We start from the raw sequence: 19,277 nt of genomic DNA on the forward strand, positions 1-19,277 counted from the left end.
CAGAGATTTTAATAAAGTTTACTTCACTTTAACCTACTATTTACTATAAACACTATATGATAATCTATATGCTAAATTATTAGATAGCAGAAAATAAATAGTTAAATAGGAAATTTCAAAGAAATATGATTAAGTAATCTCATGAGAAAACTAATCTTAGTGAATAAAAAATCATGAGTGTGTTTGTACAAGTACAGTATACAAGAACTCACGGAATATTGAAGAGAAGTTCCTCATCTGCGTCGCTTTCCACAAACTGAAATGAAATTTTTGGGAAAAAGTTCTATTAATTTCAGACTTCATTTCCGTACAATAGTTTCTTATTAAAACTAAAACAAAGTACAATACTGTATATCAAACTACTCTCTGTCATTGCTCAGGGTTATACAGTATATACATTTATATCAAGCACAGTACTGTACATAAATGAAGGGTCTTTAATGAAAGTACTGCAAAGCATAAAAACCTAAAACAATGTATTCTTATGTAGAAACTATTACCTTTTTAACCCTTTTACCCCCAGGCTCTTTGGAAATTTCCAACCCTTAACCCCAGGGGATTATTTTTTTCCCAGCACATTTTGCAGTATATTTTTCTTAAATTGCTCTAACAGCCTTAATTTTTGTCAGAGAGAGGTCAGGTTGGTCTCATTCTCTTGGAAAATGCCTGAAGTTTTTCAAAAAAAATTATCAAAAATATGAAAAAAAAATCTTTATAGCATTTTTTTGCAAGGACGTACCGGTACGTCCATGGGGGTAAAGGGATGGCTTTTGTGAAACGTACCAGTACGTCCTTTGGGGGTAAAAGGGTTAACATACAGTAATTAATATTATACAAATTTATTACCTTATCCCTTGACAGCCTATCTTCCCATGGCTTGAAGATAGTCTTGCCTGAACCATCAACTGCTTCATTAAGGCATTCAACATTATCTGTATCGATGCGAGTAAATAGGCTGTAGGCGACTCCAAGTTCAGCAGGCGTATGGTCATGCCCGTCCCCACATGAGCCGTGGCCTCCATTATCATGGCTATGTCCATGGCCATCACCACCACCACATCCTGACATTCTGCTAACTTGCTTACTCTGAAAGATCCAAAGTTTTCTTAACAACGTGCAAAGCTGGTTTAAAGTTCCACTGGAATAGAAGTCAGAACTTCAATACCTAGCTACAATATTCCACTTTATATAACAAATTTTGAAAGTAATTTGTATCAAAATTTTGAAAGTAATTTGTATTTTTCCTAGCTATACAAACCCAAGTCCTTTAAATAGCGAGATACTTTCATTGCAAAAGGGAAGCCATTAGAGCGTTTAACATGCAATTAAACGACAGGTGATGGCAGTGGGGTGAGAAGCTCCCTCTCCACCTGCCAAAAGAGCCTCACTTTGATCTTAAGGATCAAGACAGAGGGGTGATTAAGGAGGGAAGTTTAACTTAGGCCTCAAGTTTGTACAGGTAGGAAAATCTACAAATTTTAATGAGGTTACTTCTAATTTTATTTTCTAAAGCCAGACAATAAAAAAGAAATTGGTAGATTACATCATGTTGCGTTACTTTGTAACTGTTGCGCATGACGGGTTACGTTTGTATCAAGCACTTACTCACAACACTCTCCTGGTCAAAGACTTGCGAGGTGGCTGAGGCAGGACCTTTGGTAAATGACTCAGGTTTGTATAGCTAGAAAAATTGACAAATTTGGGGAAAATTTGTATTTTTCCTAACGATACAAACCTTAGATATTTATTAGGGGTATTACTTTAAGCGAAGCTGAAATTACAAGCCATTAAAATTTAGCGAGGGTTAACTACCCACACCACTAGTTAGCAGGGGATGAGGGGGGGTAGCTTGCTAACACTCCTACTCACACACTCACAGAACTCCTTTGACTGGTAGAAGTAAGGCAATGCTTAACTCTACCATGCGCCCTGATGGGATTGATGCTATTCCTTAGAGTAGAATCAGTCTGGCGAATGTTAATCAATGGTTAACGGATAGGTATCATGGATACTGTACAGTTGGAGAGTGCTCGCAAGTAGTCACCTGTTGACAAGCCGCTGATGAGGGTTGTCGATCGTTTGCCAATCATTTAAGTGAATTGATGTGATGGCGAACGGCCAGTAGCAAGAAGTGTGCTGTATACCTTCTGATCTAGGGAACCACGGGCAGAGGTTGACTAGCAAGTCCGAGTCACAAACAGCTGGCGAATTGACGATGATTGGTGAATCGGCAGTCTGTGAGCCGAAGATGGTAACTGACAGGCACATGAAGGCTGTCTGGTTAGTCAGCCAAGGTAGGTTGGCGATAAATGAGTTGGTAATCTGCTTTGAGAGCCCCGAGAGACAGCAAAATGGTTTAATGATAGTCAGTTGGTGATGGTAAGCCATTGATGATCAGCGATCGATTGCGGACCAGTGATTGGTGAGCTAGAGATCAGCAAGCTATGGTCCCTCCTGTTTGTTCAGAGATCAGAGAGCTGACGATAGGCTGGTCAGAGATCAGCGAGCTGAGGTCGATGATCAAACAAAAATGAGCTGCCCATCGGTGATCTAGTGATCAGCAAGCTGATGACTGGTTATTGACTAACAATCAGTGATCCGCACACTAGCAATCAAAGATCGTAAGTCATTGGAGGGACTAGAGGTCAATAATCAGAGAGAGATGAGCTACCAATTAGCGATCTGGTGATCAGCGAGCTAGGGATCAGCAAACAGTGATCTAGCCATCAGCAAACAAACAGTGATCTAGCCATCAGCAAACAGTGATCTAGCGATCAGTCTGTTGATGCTTTCTTGTTTGCTGATGGTGGTAGTGTCAAGAAAAAACTTCAGAAGAGAGAGGGACCATGGATTCCTTGTGAGGAATCTCAACTGACAACGGAAGCGTATTGATTCCCTTTGGAAGCTGGAATCTTCAGGATCTTGAACCCTTCTGAAGCCTCTTTCCTCTTTTCCCGGCGGCCATGCTGTTATGTGTTTGCGGGGAGAGGAATGGGGCAATTGTGACCTGTCCAAAGAGTTTTTATTCTTTTTGTCTATTGCGCGATTGTGCAGGAGAGTACTGGAGCGATGGCACACAGAATGATGCTGGTGCTCAGTTTCTGCTGAAGCGCAGTTTTCGGTGAATGCACAGAAGAGCGCTGGAGAGCTGGCAAGCACTGGTGCGCAGGTGAGCACTGGCTCTTTGGCAAGAGCTGGCACATTGGCGAGCATTGGATCTGCAAGCACTGGCTCTTTGACACGAGCTGGCGCATTGGATCTGAGAGCGCAACTGCGCTGGAGAGCTCAGAAGAGCGCTGGCTCTTTGTTTAGAGCTGGCGCATTGGCGAGCGCTGGATCTGAGAGCGCAGGTGAGCAGGAGAACACTGGATCTGAGAGCGCATGTGAGCAGGAGAACACTGGATCTGAGAGCGCAGGTGAGCAGGAGAACGCTGGATCTGAGAGCGCAGGTGAGCAAGAGAACGCTGGATCTGAGAGCACAAGTGAGCAGGAGAACGCTGGATCTGAGAGCGCAGGTGAGCACTGGCGCGCAGTAAGGCAATATGTAGGGTTTTGTGCAGTCTCCCTAGAATGTGCAGAAGCGCGTGACTGGCTGCGCAAGGGCGGGTGCATGGGCACGCGATTGCGTGGCGAGTGCAAGCGTAAGACTGCTGGCGCGCGCTCGCGTAAGACTGCTGGCGCGCGCTCGCGTAAGACTGCTGGGGCGCGCGCGTAAGACTGCTGGGGCGCGCGCGGAAGACTGCTGGGGCGCGCACGCAGAAGACTGCTGGGGCGCGCACGCAGAAGACTGCTGGGGCGCGCACGCAGAAGACTGCTGGGGCGCGCACGCAGAAGACTGTTCGCACGGGTGCAGAGGAATGCTGGTGCATGACTTCCAAACGCTGGTGAGCAGAGATCGTTGGTGCGCAGGAGAGAGCTGGTGCGCAGGCGAACGCTGGTGCACAGAGATCGATGGCGCGCGGGAGAGCGCTGGCACGTAGGACAACGATTGCGCGCACGCGGATGACTGCTGGTGCTGGGGCGCGAGCGGAAGACTGCTGGGGCACGCGCGGAAGACTGCTGGGGGGCGTGCGCAGAAGACTGCTGGGGCGCGCGTGCGGAAGACTGCTGGCGCGTGTGCGGAAGACTTTTAGCACGGGCGCAGAGGAATGCTGGCGCACGGATGACTTCCAAACGCGGGTGAGCAGAGATCGTTGGTGCGCAGGAGAGCTGGTGCGCAGGCGAACGCTGGTGCACAGAGATCGATGGCGCGCGGGAGAGCGCTGGCACGTAGGACAACGATTGCGCGCACGCGGATGACTGCTGGTGCTGGGGCGCGCGCTTATAAGACTGCTGGGGCGCGCGCGGAAGACTGCTGGGGGGCGCGCGCAGAAGACTGCTGGGGCGCGCGTGCGGAAGACTGATGGCGCGTGTGCGGAAGACTTTTAGCACGGGCGCAGAGGAATGCTGGCGCACGGATGACTTCCAAACGCGGGTGAGCAGAGATCGTTGGTGCGCAGGAGAGAGCTGGTGCGCAGTCGAACGCTGGTGCACAGAGATCGATGGCGCGCGGGAGAGCGCTGGCACGTAGGACAACGATTGCGCGCACGCGGATGACTGCTGGTGCTGGGGCGCGCGCCTATAAGACTGCTGGGGCACGCGCGGAAGACTGCTGGGGGGCGCGCGCGGAAGACTGCTGGGGGGCGCGCGCGGAAGACTGCTGGGGGGCGCGCGCGGAAGACTGCTGGGGGGCGCGCGCGGAAGACTGCTGGGGGGCGCGCGCGGAAGACTGCTGGGGGGCGCGCGCGGAAGACTGCTGGGGGGCGCGCGCGGAAGACTGCTGGGGGGCGCGCGCGGAAGACTGCTGGGGGGCGCGCGCGGAAGACTTTTAGCACGGGCGCAGAGGAATGCTGGTGCACGGATGACTTCCAAACGCGGGTGAGCAGAGATCGTTGGTGCGCAGGAGAGCTGGTGCGCAGGCGAACGCTGGTGCACAGAGATCGATGGCGCGCGGGAGAGCGCTGGCACGTAGGACAACGATTGCGCGCACGCGGATGACTGCTGGTGCTGGGGCGCGCGCCTATAAGACTGCTGGGGCGCGCGCGCGGAAGACTGCTGGGGCGCGCGCGGAAGACTGCTGGGGCGCGCGCGGAAGACTGCTGGAGCGCGCGCGGAAGACTGCTGGGGGGCGCGCGCAGAAGACTGCTGGGGCGCGCGTGCGGAAGACTGTTGGCGCGTGTGCGGAAGACTTTTAGCACGGGCGCAGAGGAATGCTGGCGCACGGATGACTTCCAAACGCGGGTGATTAGAGATCGTTGGTGCGCAGGAGAGACCTGGTGCGCAGGCGAACGCTGATGCGCCAAGATCGATGGCGCGTGGGAGAGCGCTGGCGCGTAGGACAACGATTGCGCGCGTGCGGATGACTGCTGGCGCGTGCGAGCGTGTTAGACTGCGGGCGCGCATGAAAATGCTGGCGTGTAGGAGAGCACTGGCGCGCAGGTGCAGGAGATTGTGGGCGAGCAGGAACGATTCACAGAGGAGTCCAGGACCGAAGTCCATGGACTAACTGCAGTGTAAGGTTGCGCTGGTAGGTCGGCAGGTCAGCTGGCAGGATGATCAGGAACTGGAATGGGCCCATTGGAAGGGCATACATCCACCGATAGCGACCGTGTAAGGTCCACAGAAGAGACCAGGACCAAAGTCCAAGGACTAAGATGCACTGCAAGGTTGCGCTGGTAGGTCGGCAGGTCAGCTGGCAGGACGATCAGAAACTTGGATGTGCCCTTTGGAAGGGCGAACATCCACCAATGGCGATTGTGAACGATCCACTGAAGAGTCCAAGACCGAAGTCCAAGGACTAGCTGTAGCGCAAGGTTGCGCTGGTAGATTAGCAGGTAGGACGATCAGGACTGATGACGCCCATGAGGCCCGGTGGACCAGCAAGCTGACCTTCAGTAGTATCGATCCTCCGAAGAGGAGTCTCTACGAGTAGCCCCTCTAGCGAACGAGAGGTGATCACTTCGCAGGAGAGACTTGCCTAAGACTATGCTCCACCCCCGAAGGAAGAGAGACTCAACAATGGGGGAGTGTAGTCTAGGCGAAGACAGCAATAGCAGTCAGAGTCTGAAGTGATTAAGATAATGGCTGTTCTCCCTCGGAAGGGGGAAACAACCTTTGCTCGAAGATGAAGTGCTGATCAGGTGTTGCCATGGGCATACTTCTGAGAGCAGGGATGACGGCCATGATGACGCCCATGAGGGCCGGTGGATCAGCAAGCTGACCTTCAGCAGTAGCAATCCTCCGAAGAGGAGTCTCTATGAGTGGCCCCTCTCGCAAACGAGAGATGATCACTTCGCAGGAGAGACTTGCCTAAGACTATGCTCAGCCCCCGAAGGAAGAGAGACTCAGCAAGGGGGGAGTAGTCTAGGCGAAGACAGCAACAGCAGTCGGAGTCTGTGAATTGATTAAGATAAAGGCAGTTCTCCCTCGGAAGGGGGAAACAAGCTTTCCCCAAAGATGAAGTGCTGATCAGGTGTTGCCACGGGCGTACTTCTGAGAGAAGGGATGACGTCCATGAGGGCCGGTGAATCAGCAAGCTGACCTTTAGCAGTAGCAATCCTCCGAAGAGGAGTCTCTATGAGTGGTCCCTTTCGCGAACGAGAGAGGTGATCACTTTGCAGGAGAGACTTACCTAAGACTATGTTTTGCCCCTGAAGGAAGAGAGACTCAACAAGGGGGGAAAGTAGTCTAGGCGAAGGCAGCAACAGCAGTCGCAGTCGATGAAGTGATTAAGATGTAGGAAGTTCTCCCTCGGAAGAGAGAAACAACCTCACACCTGGGGAGGAAACTCTCCCTCGGAAGGGAAAGTTGTCCAACACCTGGAGGAGAACCTCCTGGTACCATTCTAAGATGATCTGAACTGCTGATCATGTTGTCACAGGCGTACTTCTAAGAGAAGGGATGACGCCCATGACGACGTCCTCTGAGGGACGGCGGTGACAGCAGATTCCCCAGGCATTAACAGAACAGCCCTGCTTCGTCGGCACTCTTAGTCGTAAAGAAAACTGCATAGCTAAAAGAGGTTAAATAAAATATATTATGTAACAAAAAATTCCCTAGGGATGAACTCCGAAGAGGGTTCACCGAGGGAACAAACATTAAATAAGTATAGTGCCATCCCTTCCCCAGTCAACATCCACGGGAGAAGGGGGAGTGGAGAGTAACTGTAATAGCAACAAGAATTACAATTATTTAAATCAGCTAAAAATATTCACTAATAGTAAGAACCACTGATCCTCAGAAGGGAAGTATTCCCCACGGAAACGAAGCTGAAGAGTTAAAATCACAAACAATTATAATTTCACTAAAATAACTGAGAAAAACATCGGAAGCACAACCTAACCCGCGAACGGGAAAGTTGCTCCCCCCCTTTAGTACACTGTCGGAGGCCCATGAAAGGTGAACGGCCTTGAGAAGAGAAAGACCGTAGTCAATCTCTGAGAGGCCACACTCCCTTCGCTCAGTAATTCATATTTCCCGTAGGAAAAGGGAAAAGGCGAAGACAACAGTTGAATCAGGAGGGTCCAAACGATGACGATTCCCCTGTGGCGGCCGAGTCAACAGTTATATGCTGACAGGAAGACCGATGGACCAGGGGGGGAGAGGTCGTTCCCCACGAAGGGAAGTGTCCTGGCCTTGCACAAGTGTCATAAGAACCTGTCGTATATGTGTCATAAGAACCTGTCGTATATGTATCATACGCACAGCACAATCACTGAAAAGGAAAGTTACAAAATTTCTATACATATATACATACATAAACATTAAGAATGTTTTCACATATATATATATATATATATATATATATATATATATATATATATATATATATATATATATATATATATATATATATATATATATATATATATATATATATATATATATATATATATATATATATATATATATATATATATATATATGTATATATATATATATATATATATATATATATATATATATATATATATATATATATATATATATATATATATATATATATATATATATATATATATATATATATATATATATATATATATATATATATATATATATATATATATATATATATATATGTATATATATATATATATATATATATATATATATATATATATATATATATATATATATATATATATATGTATATATATGTATATATATATATATATATATATATATATATATATATATATATATATATATATATATATATATATATATATATATATACATAAGAAAAGGCAAGTTAAAAGACAAAAATTAATGGCAGTCCAGAATAGGCGAGGAGGAAGAGCGGAAACAACCGCTCTCCATCCAAGGCAAAAGTAAAGTGAGCTAAATCACCAGTGTGTGAGTGGGAGTGGTAGCAAGCTACCCCCCGCTAACTAGCGGTGTGGGTAGTTAACCCTCGCTAAATTTTAATGGCTCGTCATTTCAGCTTCGCCGAAAGTAATACCCCCTAATAAATAGCGTGGTTTGTATTCCAGTTACGGAACAACTGGCTCTTTGGCTACCCGAGGGCGCCTTATTTTGAATAGGTTTGTACCAAAGATAAGGAGTCCCTACACCTCATTAAACCTTCCTATGCAAGGTCCATGGCTTACACAAGCTGTGTGTTGAGATATTTAGTAATGTGACTGTCCAGTAAAAGTTATTCAGTCTTTGTAAGAAAAACTGTTGTAACCAAGACTTTCCCAATACCACCTCGCCAGGGTATGGGGATGCAACAGCATTAACCTAATACTAGGTACACAAGGAAGCATGGTTTACCTGCAGTGGTTTGAGGTCAGCTTGCGCAGAGAACCCAGGTTGCAGCTTTCTCAAAGAGAGGAGAGGATGAAGAAAAGAAAAGGAGCCAGTCAAACCTTTTCATTCGCACAGACTAAAACCGGGTAACAGTGCCCGCACCCTTCTGCTACTTGTCCAATAAGGAGCTTGAGGTATTATAACAGCTCTTGTGCAGCCACCACAGGGCCGATAGAGTACGTATCGAGCCTCCTGTGGGTCACGTCTTGCAGGTAGTGGGCTGTGAACGTATTTTGACGTTTCCACACCCCAGACTGTAGAACCTACGTCACCGTCAAGTTTCTCTAGAAGGCCAGGGACGTAACTACGCCTGACATCATGAGCTCTGGGGGCGATGTGGAGGAGGAGGGTCTGGATTCAGGGCGTGGTCTATGACATTGCGAATCCAAGCAGAGATGATGTTCTTGGTGACCCTCATCTTGTTCCTCCCTGTGCTGACGAAAAGTGCAGGAACACGGGAATGGGCTGCGGCTGTTCTCTTCCTAAAACACCTCACTGGGCAGAATAAGAGATGATCAAGGTCATTTGTTATGGAGCGGAGACTCAAAATCTGGAAGGAGTCGAATCGGAAACCCGCCACTCCCAGATTCGAGTAGAATCGAAAACCCGCCACTCCCAGATTATGAGTCTTAGCAACAAACTTAGGGATGAAGCTGAACATTACCTCTCCCCATCCCCTTGAATAGGCGTTGTCATATGAGAGAACATGAAGTTTACAGACTTGTTTGGCCGAAGCCAAAGCTAGTAGGTGGCGATCTGTTGCCTGGCGTAATGGTTCATAGGAAGGTCTCTTCAGAGAACTGAGAACTCGAACCACGTTCCACAGGGGAGGTCTCACTTCAGACTTGGGACACGTAAGTTCTTAACTCCGTATGAGTAAAGAAAGTTCCAGCAATGAGGAAATGTCCATTCCATTAAGTCTTAGGGCGAGGCTTAAGGCTGAGTGACAGCCTTTTACCGCCAAGACTGAAAGGGGAATTTCTTTACGCAAATACACGAGGAACTCCACTATTGCTGGAATAGTGGCATCAAGAGGAGAGATACCCCTTCCACGATATCAACAATAGAAGACTTTCCCCTTTGCCTGGTAGACTGCTCCTGATGATTTCCGCAGGTATCCAGAAATCCTGTTCGCAACTTGTTGCAAAAATCCTCTCTGAGTGAGGAGATGCTGGATAGTCTCCAGGTATGAAGTTGTAGCGAAGCTGCGTCTTTATGAAAGATATTGGTATGTGGATTTCTGAGCAGATCGTGTCGTTGTAGGAGTTCTCTTGGAGACCTCGTCAGGAGTTGCAGAAGTCCAGAAAGCGTTCCGCATGATGGCTTAGCAAAGCTATGAGAGTCAGAGAGGTTGACCGATGTTCTGGCCTTATTGAGTACCCTTCTCATCAGACAGAACGGGGGAAAAGCATAGACGATGTTTTCCCACCATTGTTGGAATACATCTTGCCAGAGTGCCTTCGGGTCTGGGACTGGGGAGCAGTACAATGGGAGCATGAAGTTCAGGGCCGTTGTGAAGAGATCCACAGTCGGAGAACCCCACAAAGTCAGGATTTTGTTGGCTACTAGATTATCCAAAGACCACTCAGTACTCACTATCTGAGATGCTCTGCTCAGGTTGTCGGCGAGCACATTCCTTTGGCCAGGAATGAAGCGTGCCGATAGTGGTATCGAGTTAATTTCAGCCCATCTCAGTATCTCTACTGCTAGATGGGATAGGGCCTGCAAAATGGTACCTCCTTGTTTGTTGATGTAAGCCACTAGTGTGGTGTTGTTGCTCATCATCACCACTGAGATGCCCGCCAGAAACTGGTGGAACTGTTGAAGGGCAAGGAAGAAGGCCTTCATCTTTAGGAGATTTGTGGAGGTATTCTTCTAAATCTGACCAGAGGCCTGAGGTTGTGTGGTACAACACGTGAGGACAAGAAGATCCACTCTCTTTCGTGGATTCTCATCTGACACCCACTGGTCCCATGGGGATCAGGATGTCTAGGCAGTCAAGGCCTTATTCCACCTGGACTTGAGCCATCATTGGAGAGATCGAATCCTGAAGCATCCATTGGGACCTAGACGGGCCAGAGATAAAAGGTGCCCAAGGAGACGTAGCCATGGCTGGGCTGGAAGTTCTCCTCGTCTGAGAAAAGGGTCTTGCAACCTTTCTCAGCCTCATTATTCTGTCTTCTGATGAGAAGGCTTTAGGGAGATTGGTGCCTAGGTATACCAGTCTCTGCGTTAGGAAGCAGGGAGGACATCTCGAGGTTTACCAAGATCCCCAGATCTTGGCAAAACCTCAGAAGTTTGTCTCGGTGATGAAGAAGGATTGACACCAAGTCCGCTAGGATTAGCCAGTCGTCCAGATAACGGAGGAGACGGATGCCAATCCTGTGTGCCCAAGATGACACAAGGGCAAACACTTTGTTGAAGACTTGAGGTGTTGTGGAAAGACCGAAGCACAGCACCTTGAACTGGTATTTCCTGTTGTCTGGGCTGAATCTTAAAGTACTTCCTTGAAGACGGATGGATTGGGATCGTGTCCTTTAGGTCCAGTGTGCACATGAAGTCCAGTGGTCTTACTGCTTGTCTGACCCCCTTGGCAAATTCTTACAGAGAGTGGTGGAGTGGAATGGCTGGACTAGGCTCGTCCAAGACCTCAAAGTACCTCCTCTGCTGGATGCGAGGAGGTGGGAGGAGCTTGGCAGTAGAGCCCAAAGGTTGAAAGATAGAGAGGTCAGAGAACTGTTGGGCGATCTTTGCCCGGGTGCGCTTAGAAGTATTTCTTCATAAGTTCCAAGATGTTATTCTACAACAGCCATTTTTGTTCCACCTTCCCCTTCAGTTTCAACTTAACCACCATCAAATAAAGAGGTCTCCAATAGGGAACTTATGGGAAGGACATCAATCTATTTTGAAATTGTGTTATTTCATTTATGACGACAATTGATTATAATGGAAATGCTCTCCATTCACTGTAAAGCTTTTGTTACTCAAGAAGATTAAAAAAATAACCACGAAATAATGCATCAAAGGTCCGATTCTGACAATTTTTCGGGAAGACCAGCACATTTTTATTGCAAAGCTTCTGTAAATATTGCTGGAAAAAAAAAAAAAGGAGAGAGGCAGTGTCAATCATGAGGCAAGGAATTATTTGTGATTTACTTTTAGTCTGTGACCTGGGAAGGGGGGGGAGCTTTCTCCCCGCTTAAGGGTTGTGACCTATGAACTACTAGGTTAGGTTAGGTGATTTAGGTTAGGTGATTTGTTAAGTTCTCCACTCTTAGACAAATCTAAAAAGTGATAAATAATCCCGTTTTAGCCTGTTTTCAGCCACTTACATGAATTATATTTTTCCAACTGGTTATCTTGTGTGTATTTTGTCTTTTTGACCATTACTATTGCTACAAATCACTCGTTTAGGTCATTTCCCAACCCCAAAATAACCCTGGTTTCCCACTGGGGCTCCCCCATAAGTGTCTTCACATAAGGGGGTCCAAAATCTCATGAACGGGTGGTTTGCCTCAATAATCATGGTCAGAAAGGCATAAAACACAAGATAGCGAGTAGGAAAAATATATGGTTCATGTATTTGGATGGAAATTTAAAGTATCATATAATTACCACGTAAAGTAGTCTACAGGTAGTGCTTTAGGTAAAGTTTTACTGTAGAACAAGACCGACTGCAACCGACCCGTAGAATGTCAACAAATAAATAAAAAACATACCGTTTCCCCAGTATGTTTTCCCCACCCAAAACCCCGAGTTCCCACTGGGGGTCCCCTATCATCGGTGGATATGGATATATACTGTATATTTCTGAACCTGGGGGGCCCCAGTGGGAACTCAGGGTTTTGCGACAGGAACGAGTGTCATTTTCAAAGAGAGAGGACCCTTTTCTATAGAAAAAAGTAGTTTTTTCCCTAGGTTACATTACCCTGTAATACAGTACAATAATACCAAGGTGTCCACAGAAAAGGATATGTTGGAAGAAGGGGGTAGGGAAATATTAACTCCCCCCCCCTGTGCAAACTTTACATACGTATGGGTTCGTGATTAGTTAACGGAAAAGCAACGGAGTCTAGAGAGTAACACCAGAATGGAAACTTGTCCAGAGCAAGTATTTATGTGAAATCTGGGAGTGACAAGGTAATAACAAAATGTATAAAAGTAATATATGAAAATAAAATGGAATGTATGATATATAATATTTGATAAGTACAGTATATAAAATGAGGTGATTTTATAAGGTATCGGATAATAAAATGAGTAATACTGGGGTCAAACGTAATATGTATACGAGGGTATTACATAACTGATCAAGTACAGTAATAGACTTGAACAGAGTTGGTGGAATGACGACTGGTTACATTTCACGATTAGAGAAGAAGATACAGGTATCCTATTGGTGGACGAAAAGTCTCTGCGCAGGGAGGAGAGGTTTTTGCGTAAAAGGTCAAAACCTGCTATGTACAAACGAACGCACGAGAGCGACTACAAACGGCAAGTAGAATGAGAAAAATTAAATGAAAAACACTGCTAATGTTAGCTTGTTCCGCTAACATTTGATCTACATCACACGTTGGCAGCTCTGGTTACCGTATTTTTTCACGAGACATAGCCTTTGCAAAGGCGCCTCCAAAGTTTATCCAGTTATACTGTTTTGTCTTTTCCTACGTTTATTATACATCCAAGAAGGTGATGTATAGAGAAGAAAAGGCTTGTTTTACGTTTATATATCGTTTCCCCAGTATTTTTTCCCCACCCAAAACCCAGAGTTCCCCCATTATCGTAGGATATAGATAGGTAGTTTGTAGCGCTACGGCCAAGCGTCCTAATTTGCTTATTATCGCTCCGACTGTTATCTTGTATAGAATAAAAACGTTTGGAAATGGTCTACGGATCTTAAATGTGCTTAACCGCACACTTGTATGTTTTTTGCCGAAAACCCTAAATTACCTGAAAATTTGTGGCTCGAGTTCTTACTCCGGCCACGAATCTTCTCGCTCCCATAGTAGGTAAGGGGGGGGGGAGCGAAGCACCCCTGGGTAAGGATACGGCTTTTAGCATAGGTTAGGTGGGTTTTTTAAGTTAGCTTTTCCCGCCAAAATCGTTTTTGGAACGACGGCCACAGTTCAGAATATTCCAGTTTTCTACGAACTCGATTTTAGAATGACGGCCACAGTCCACCCCACTTTATAATATTCTCATTTTCTATGAATGAAAATGGATCTGGCCATCACCCTACAAAGGCTCCTAGATATATATATATATATATATATATATATATATATATATATATATATATATATATATATATATATATACTTCTGAAACTATGCATTTGCGACGGGAATGAGTTTAATTTTCGAAGAGAGCATAATTTTTTCTTCACATAAGGGGGTCCAAAAACTCATGAAAGGGTGGTTTGCCTCAATAATCATGGTCAGAAAGGAATAAAACACAAGATAGTGAGTAGGAAAAATACATGGTTCATGTATTTGGATAGAAATTTAAAGTATCATATAATTACCAAGTAAAGTAGTCTACAGGTAGTGCTACTGTAGAACGAGACCGACTACAACCGACCCGTAGAATGTCAACAAATAAATAATAAACATACCGTTTCCCCAGTATGTTTTCCCCACCCAAAACCCCGAGTTTCCACTGGGGGTCCCCCATTATCGGTGGATATGGATATATATATATTTCTGAAACTGGGGGACTGGGGGACCTCCAGTGGGAACTCTGGGTTTTGCGACGGGAACGAGTGTCATATTCGAAGAGCGTAATTTTTTTCTATAAGAAAAAGTAGTTTTCTTCCTAGGTTACGTTGCCCTGTAATACAATATAATAATACCAAATAAGGCTATCGTAACGTGTTTGCCTAGCATTCGCATGGCAAAGAGATCGATCCCCGCCCAGGACCGTGAGTTTAAGCTGTTTACTGGGGAGGCTACTGCTGTGGTAGGGCACCACAGTGGGGGGTGGAGCTTGCCCGGCTGACGTTCTGGTGAGCATCTATTCTGATGTGACTGGAACTTAAACCAGTAACCTTAAACCTTTACCCTGTAAACAACTACAATAATACCTATATATATATCCATATCCACCGATAATGGGGGACCCCCAGTGGAAACTCGGGGTTTTGGGTTGCTGGCTAATCCAAAATATGCTACCGTACTATAAATAAGATCTACGGCATGAAACTGGGGCAACCTGATTCATTGCAATGCTTCCAAATTTAGACAGATTCACAATGAAATATAACAATAACGATGTCACTTACTTAAAGTACTTCAAATGATATTTACAATGAAAGGTGTGACGATGCCGATTTCACATGAACACATCAACCATAACAATGGGTGACGTTCATTTCGCATTGACTTGATGTCAACTCTTACTAGAATTAGTTTCATTCTTATTATAAAATATCTAATTAAATATTATCTTAGCCAAAATTATTTAATCTTGTTGACGTACTAATAAAACAATACTCGTAATACACTAGACGCATATTATTTTGTTGTAAATGCGGTGATTTAGTTTCTGATATTCGATGGTGGTTAATTAATTAATTTGCACAGCAAATTAACAAAAGAGGGTTTCTTATAAAATAATAATTACGTATAATTATAATTTTACTAGAATTTATAAATAAAAAGTTTTTTTTTTACTGAATTTATAAATACATATAGTTTGACAACTTAACAAGAAATTCTATACAATCGCTAAAGACAGTGTTAAATTTGTATGATTTGCCAAATAATGAGTTAAAATGCAGAACACTTAAAAATTTAAGTTTTTTTTTATTTGCACACAAAATATTCATCTATAAACCTTAAAAGATATAATAGAGTATACACAAATAACAATTGAAAACAACAAAATTAAACGAACTGACAAGCACCAAAAGCCTGTAAGTTCCAAGTAATTAATTCAAAATTACTTTTGTATCGTAACAGTTTTACAAATCACATCCGTTAAAACTACTAATACAATACCGCGTTTAAAATCATTTATTAAGACATGTTCATTACAATATTCAGTTCTACTTAAGACTAGTTTAACTTGGTCAGTTAGATTTACTGAATGGGCTAGTCGAGCGCCTTGGACGATCGCCTATGATTATTTGCTGTTCATTTGGAATATCATCATAGCATTAAAAAGAGAAAAGGAACTAATGCAAATCTCCACTACCAAGAAAAAAAAAAAAAAAAAAAAAAAAAAAACATGACAAGCAGTACTACCCAAAGAAGGTGATCAATCTATTCTGAAGAAGTGTTTTAATTCTTTTATTCTACCTTGTTTTGAGTATTGTTCTCCGGTCTGGTCTTCAGCTGCTGATTTTCATCTTAATTTGTTGGACAGAAACTTACGGTCTATTAAATTTCTTATTCCTGATCTAGATATTAATCTCTGGCACCGTCGATCAATTAGTTCATTATGCATGTTGCATAAGATTTTTCATAACTCTGACCATCCTTTACATTCAGATCTCCCTGGACAATTCTATCCTGTTCGTAATACTAGGCAGGCAGTTAATTCTAATAGCCAGGCCTTCTCCATCATAAGACTCAATACTACGCAGTACTCTAGAAGTTTTATTCCAGCTGTTACCAAGTTGTGGGATGATCTTCCTAATCGGGTTGTTGAATCAGTAGAACTTCAAAAGTTCAAAGTTGGAGCAAATGCTTTTTTGTTGACCAGACGGACATGAGTCTTTTTATAGTTTATATATGACATTTTTGTTGTTGACGTTGTTAATAGTTTATATATGATATATCTCTTTTGACATTACTTTTTTTAGAATGATTTATTGTTAATTTGTTTTCTTCAGTTATTTATTTCCTTATTTCCTTTCCTCACTGGGCTATTTTTCCCTATTGGAGCCCCTGGGCTAATAGCATCTTGCTTTTCCAATTAGGGTTGTAGCTTGGATAGTAATAATAATAATAATAATAATAATAATAATAATAATAATAATAATAATAATAATAATAATAATAATAATAATAAAAGACCTTTATAGTGAACTAGTTAAGGACTTATGCTATTTTATCAAGTTAGCGAAAAAAAATTGTAATGTAGATGCCAGTAAACTTAGAGTAAGTTCCTTCTAGGCCCCAAAAGAATCCAAACGTTTATAGCTTCTTGGGGCAATTCAGAAATCACAACCAGAACACTAATTGCATTACACGAGGTTAATCGATGTTGATAGTCAAGTTTCTAATAGGTCTATGGCGGAGCGCCTTTTTTATTATTATTATTATTATTATTATTATTATTATTATTATTATTATTATTATTATTATTATTACTATCCAAGCTACAACCCTAGTTGGAAAAGCAAGATGCTATAAGCCCAGGGGCTCCAACAGGGAAAAATAGCCCAGTGAGGAAAGGAAATAAGGAAATAAATAAATGAAGAGAACAAATTAAAAATAAATCATTCTAAAATAAGAAACAACGTCAAAACAGACATGTCATATAATAAACTATCAACAACATCAAAAACAAATATGTCATAAATAAACTATAAAAAGAGTATGTCTGCCTGGTCAACAAAAAAGCATTTGCTCCAACTTTGAACTTTTGAAGTTCTACTGATTCAACCACCCGATTAGGAAGATCATTCCACAACTTTTAGAAGATTAAAAGTACGAAATCTGTTATTATCAAATCGGAAAGGGGCATGTTTAAAGTTTTTTCGAAGATTAAAAGTACCAATTCTGTTATCATTAAATAGGAGAGGGGTATATTTAAAGCATGCCAAAATATTAATAGATATTGTGCAGGGGAATAAATAAACCTATGTCTGAGAGACACAACTAGAAATATCGAAAATACACATAATGATCAATCGATTATTATTATTATTATTATTATTATTATTATTATTATTATTATTATTATTATTATTATTATTATTATTATTATGTTCTTGTTGTTGTTGTTGTTGTTACTAACATGTGAATAGTAACAGAAAAGCGAGTTTGATACGCTGGCCGGTGTGACACGGAAAGGTTGACTCGTATTTTGCCTATTTCATAATTCAAGAAAGAGTGAAAAGTTCCCGCACTTTACCAAGACCCAGAATCTATCTTTTTTTTTTTTTTTTCCAAAGGTCTCCATTGTAAAGGCAGCAGAAACACGACTTTGTATTTCTCTCACAATTATGCACCCTGACATTCTACACGAGCGGTAAACCAGATAATTTTTTTTTCTGTTTCAAAAGAAAAAAATCAAGAATGAGATCTCAAATGTCAGGATTCATTTCCCACGTGTAATGCAATATGAGGGGATGTTATTCCCATATGAAGTGAAAGAAATTATTTTTTTTTTTAATTTGGTAAGGATAAATTCAAACAGGGGACGAGAGGTTATTAGAGGCGCTAAATTCAAATGTTTATGTTAGAAGAAGTATATACAAATTATACCCGTTAAACGAAAGCAATAACCATTAACTCGTGATATTTATTATAGAAGAAGAAGAAGAAGAAGAAGAAAGAACTATGCAAAAAAAAAAAAAAAACATTAAGACGCATTTGTAAAATAATAAATGAATAACTCGTGATATTTATTATAGAAGAAGAAGAAGAAGAAAGAGCTATGCAAAAAAAAACAAAAAAACATTAAGACGCATTTGTAAAATAATAAATGAATAATGAATGAATGAATGATTTAAAGTTTTCAGGCATCCTGACATCTAAGGTCATTGACGCCGGTAACATTTAATTTATGTATACAAAAGTAAAAAATGAAATAAAATAAAAAATTAAAGAGTATTCAATTAAAATCATAAAAATTGAATGTCATAAAAGTTAAATATTTTTCAGAAGACCTGCTTCTGAAAGAAATCTAAAAATGCCACTTGCATGGTAGGACACATCATTTCCAAGAATCTTGGCAAGGATGAACCTGCCACCCTCACCTCGAGCCTCAAACAAATATCTATTCCGCAAGATGTTATAAATGAATAACTCGTGATATTTACTATAGAAGAAGAAGAAGAAGAAAGAGCTATGCAAAAAAAAAAAAAAAAAAAAAAACATTAAGACACATTTGTAAAAAATAAATTAATAAATAACGCAACCCCCCCCCAAAAAAAAAATAAAAAAAAAAAAACTATGAATATGGAGGAAGTAGGCGGTTCAGTGCTATGAGCATTGTTCTGGAGAGTAAGTATTAGAAACAAAAGGAGAGAGACTGCATAAACAGGAAAGAAAAAAAAATAATTTGAATAAAAATCGAAAAGTGGTGAAAAATCGTCTGACAAAGAAGAAAAGAGCGTTACATGATACTACAATTATAAAATGGAGAGAGAGAGAGAGAGAGAGAGAGAGAGAGAGAGAGAGAGAGAGAGAGAGAGAGAGAGAGAGAGAGAGAGAGAGAGACTCAGGGGCTGGTAAAAGTGGCAGCTACAATGG

General features: G+C 42.6%; 1 protein-coding gene across 2 annotated transcripts in view; it reads right to left on the bottom strand.

Moving 5' to 3' along the window:
* The window catches only part of LOC137625882 (PITH domain-containing protein GA19395), a 154,159-nt gene that overhangs the window by 47,167 nt on the left and 87,715 nt on the right, over positions 1-19,277 (bottom strand). Inside the window, exons 1-3 of one of the 2 annotated variants that reach the window (XM_068356825.1) lie at positions 15,134-15,289; positions 847-1,086; positions 213-256 (exon numbers count right to left, since the gene is read on the bottom strand). In XM_068356825.1, coding sequence (XP_068212926.1) covers positions 213-256; positions 847-1,068 — 266 coding nt within the window. In that variant the 5' untranslated portion in view covers positions 1,069-1,086; positions 15,134-15,289. Of the gene's footprint in view, positions 1-212; positions 257-846; positions 1,087-15,133; positions 15,290-19,277 lie in introns of those variants that run through there. The other variant, XM_068356823.1, reaches the window with a different exon arrangement.

The sequence above is a fragment of the Palaemon carinicauda genome, chromosome 33 (genome assembly GCF_036898095.1).
Source record: "Palaemon carinicauda isolate YSFRI2023 chromosome 33, ASM3689809v2, whole genome shotgun sequence".
In the NCBI taxonomy this organism is placed as follows: domain Eukaryota; kingdom Metazoa; phylum Arthropoda; class Malacostraca; order Decapoda; family Palaemonidae; genus Palaemon; species Palaemon carinicauda.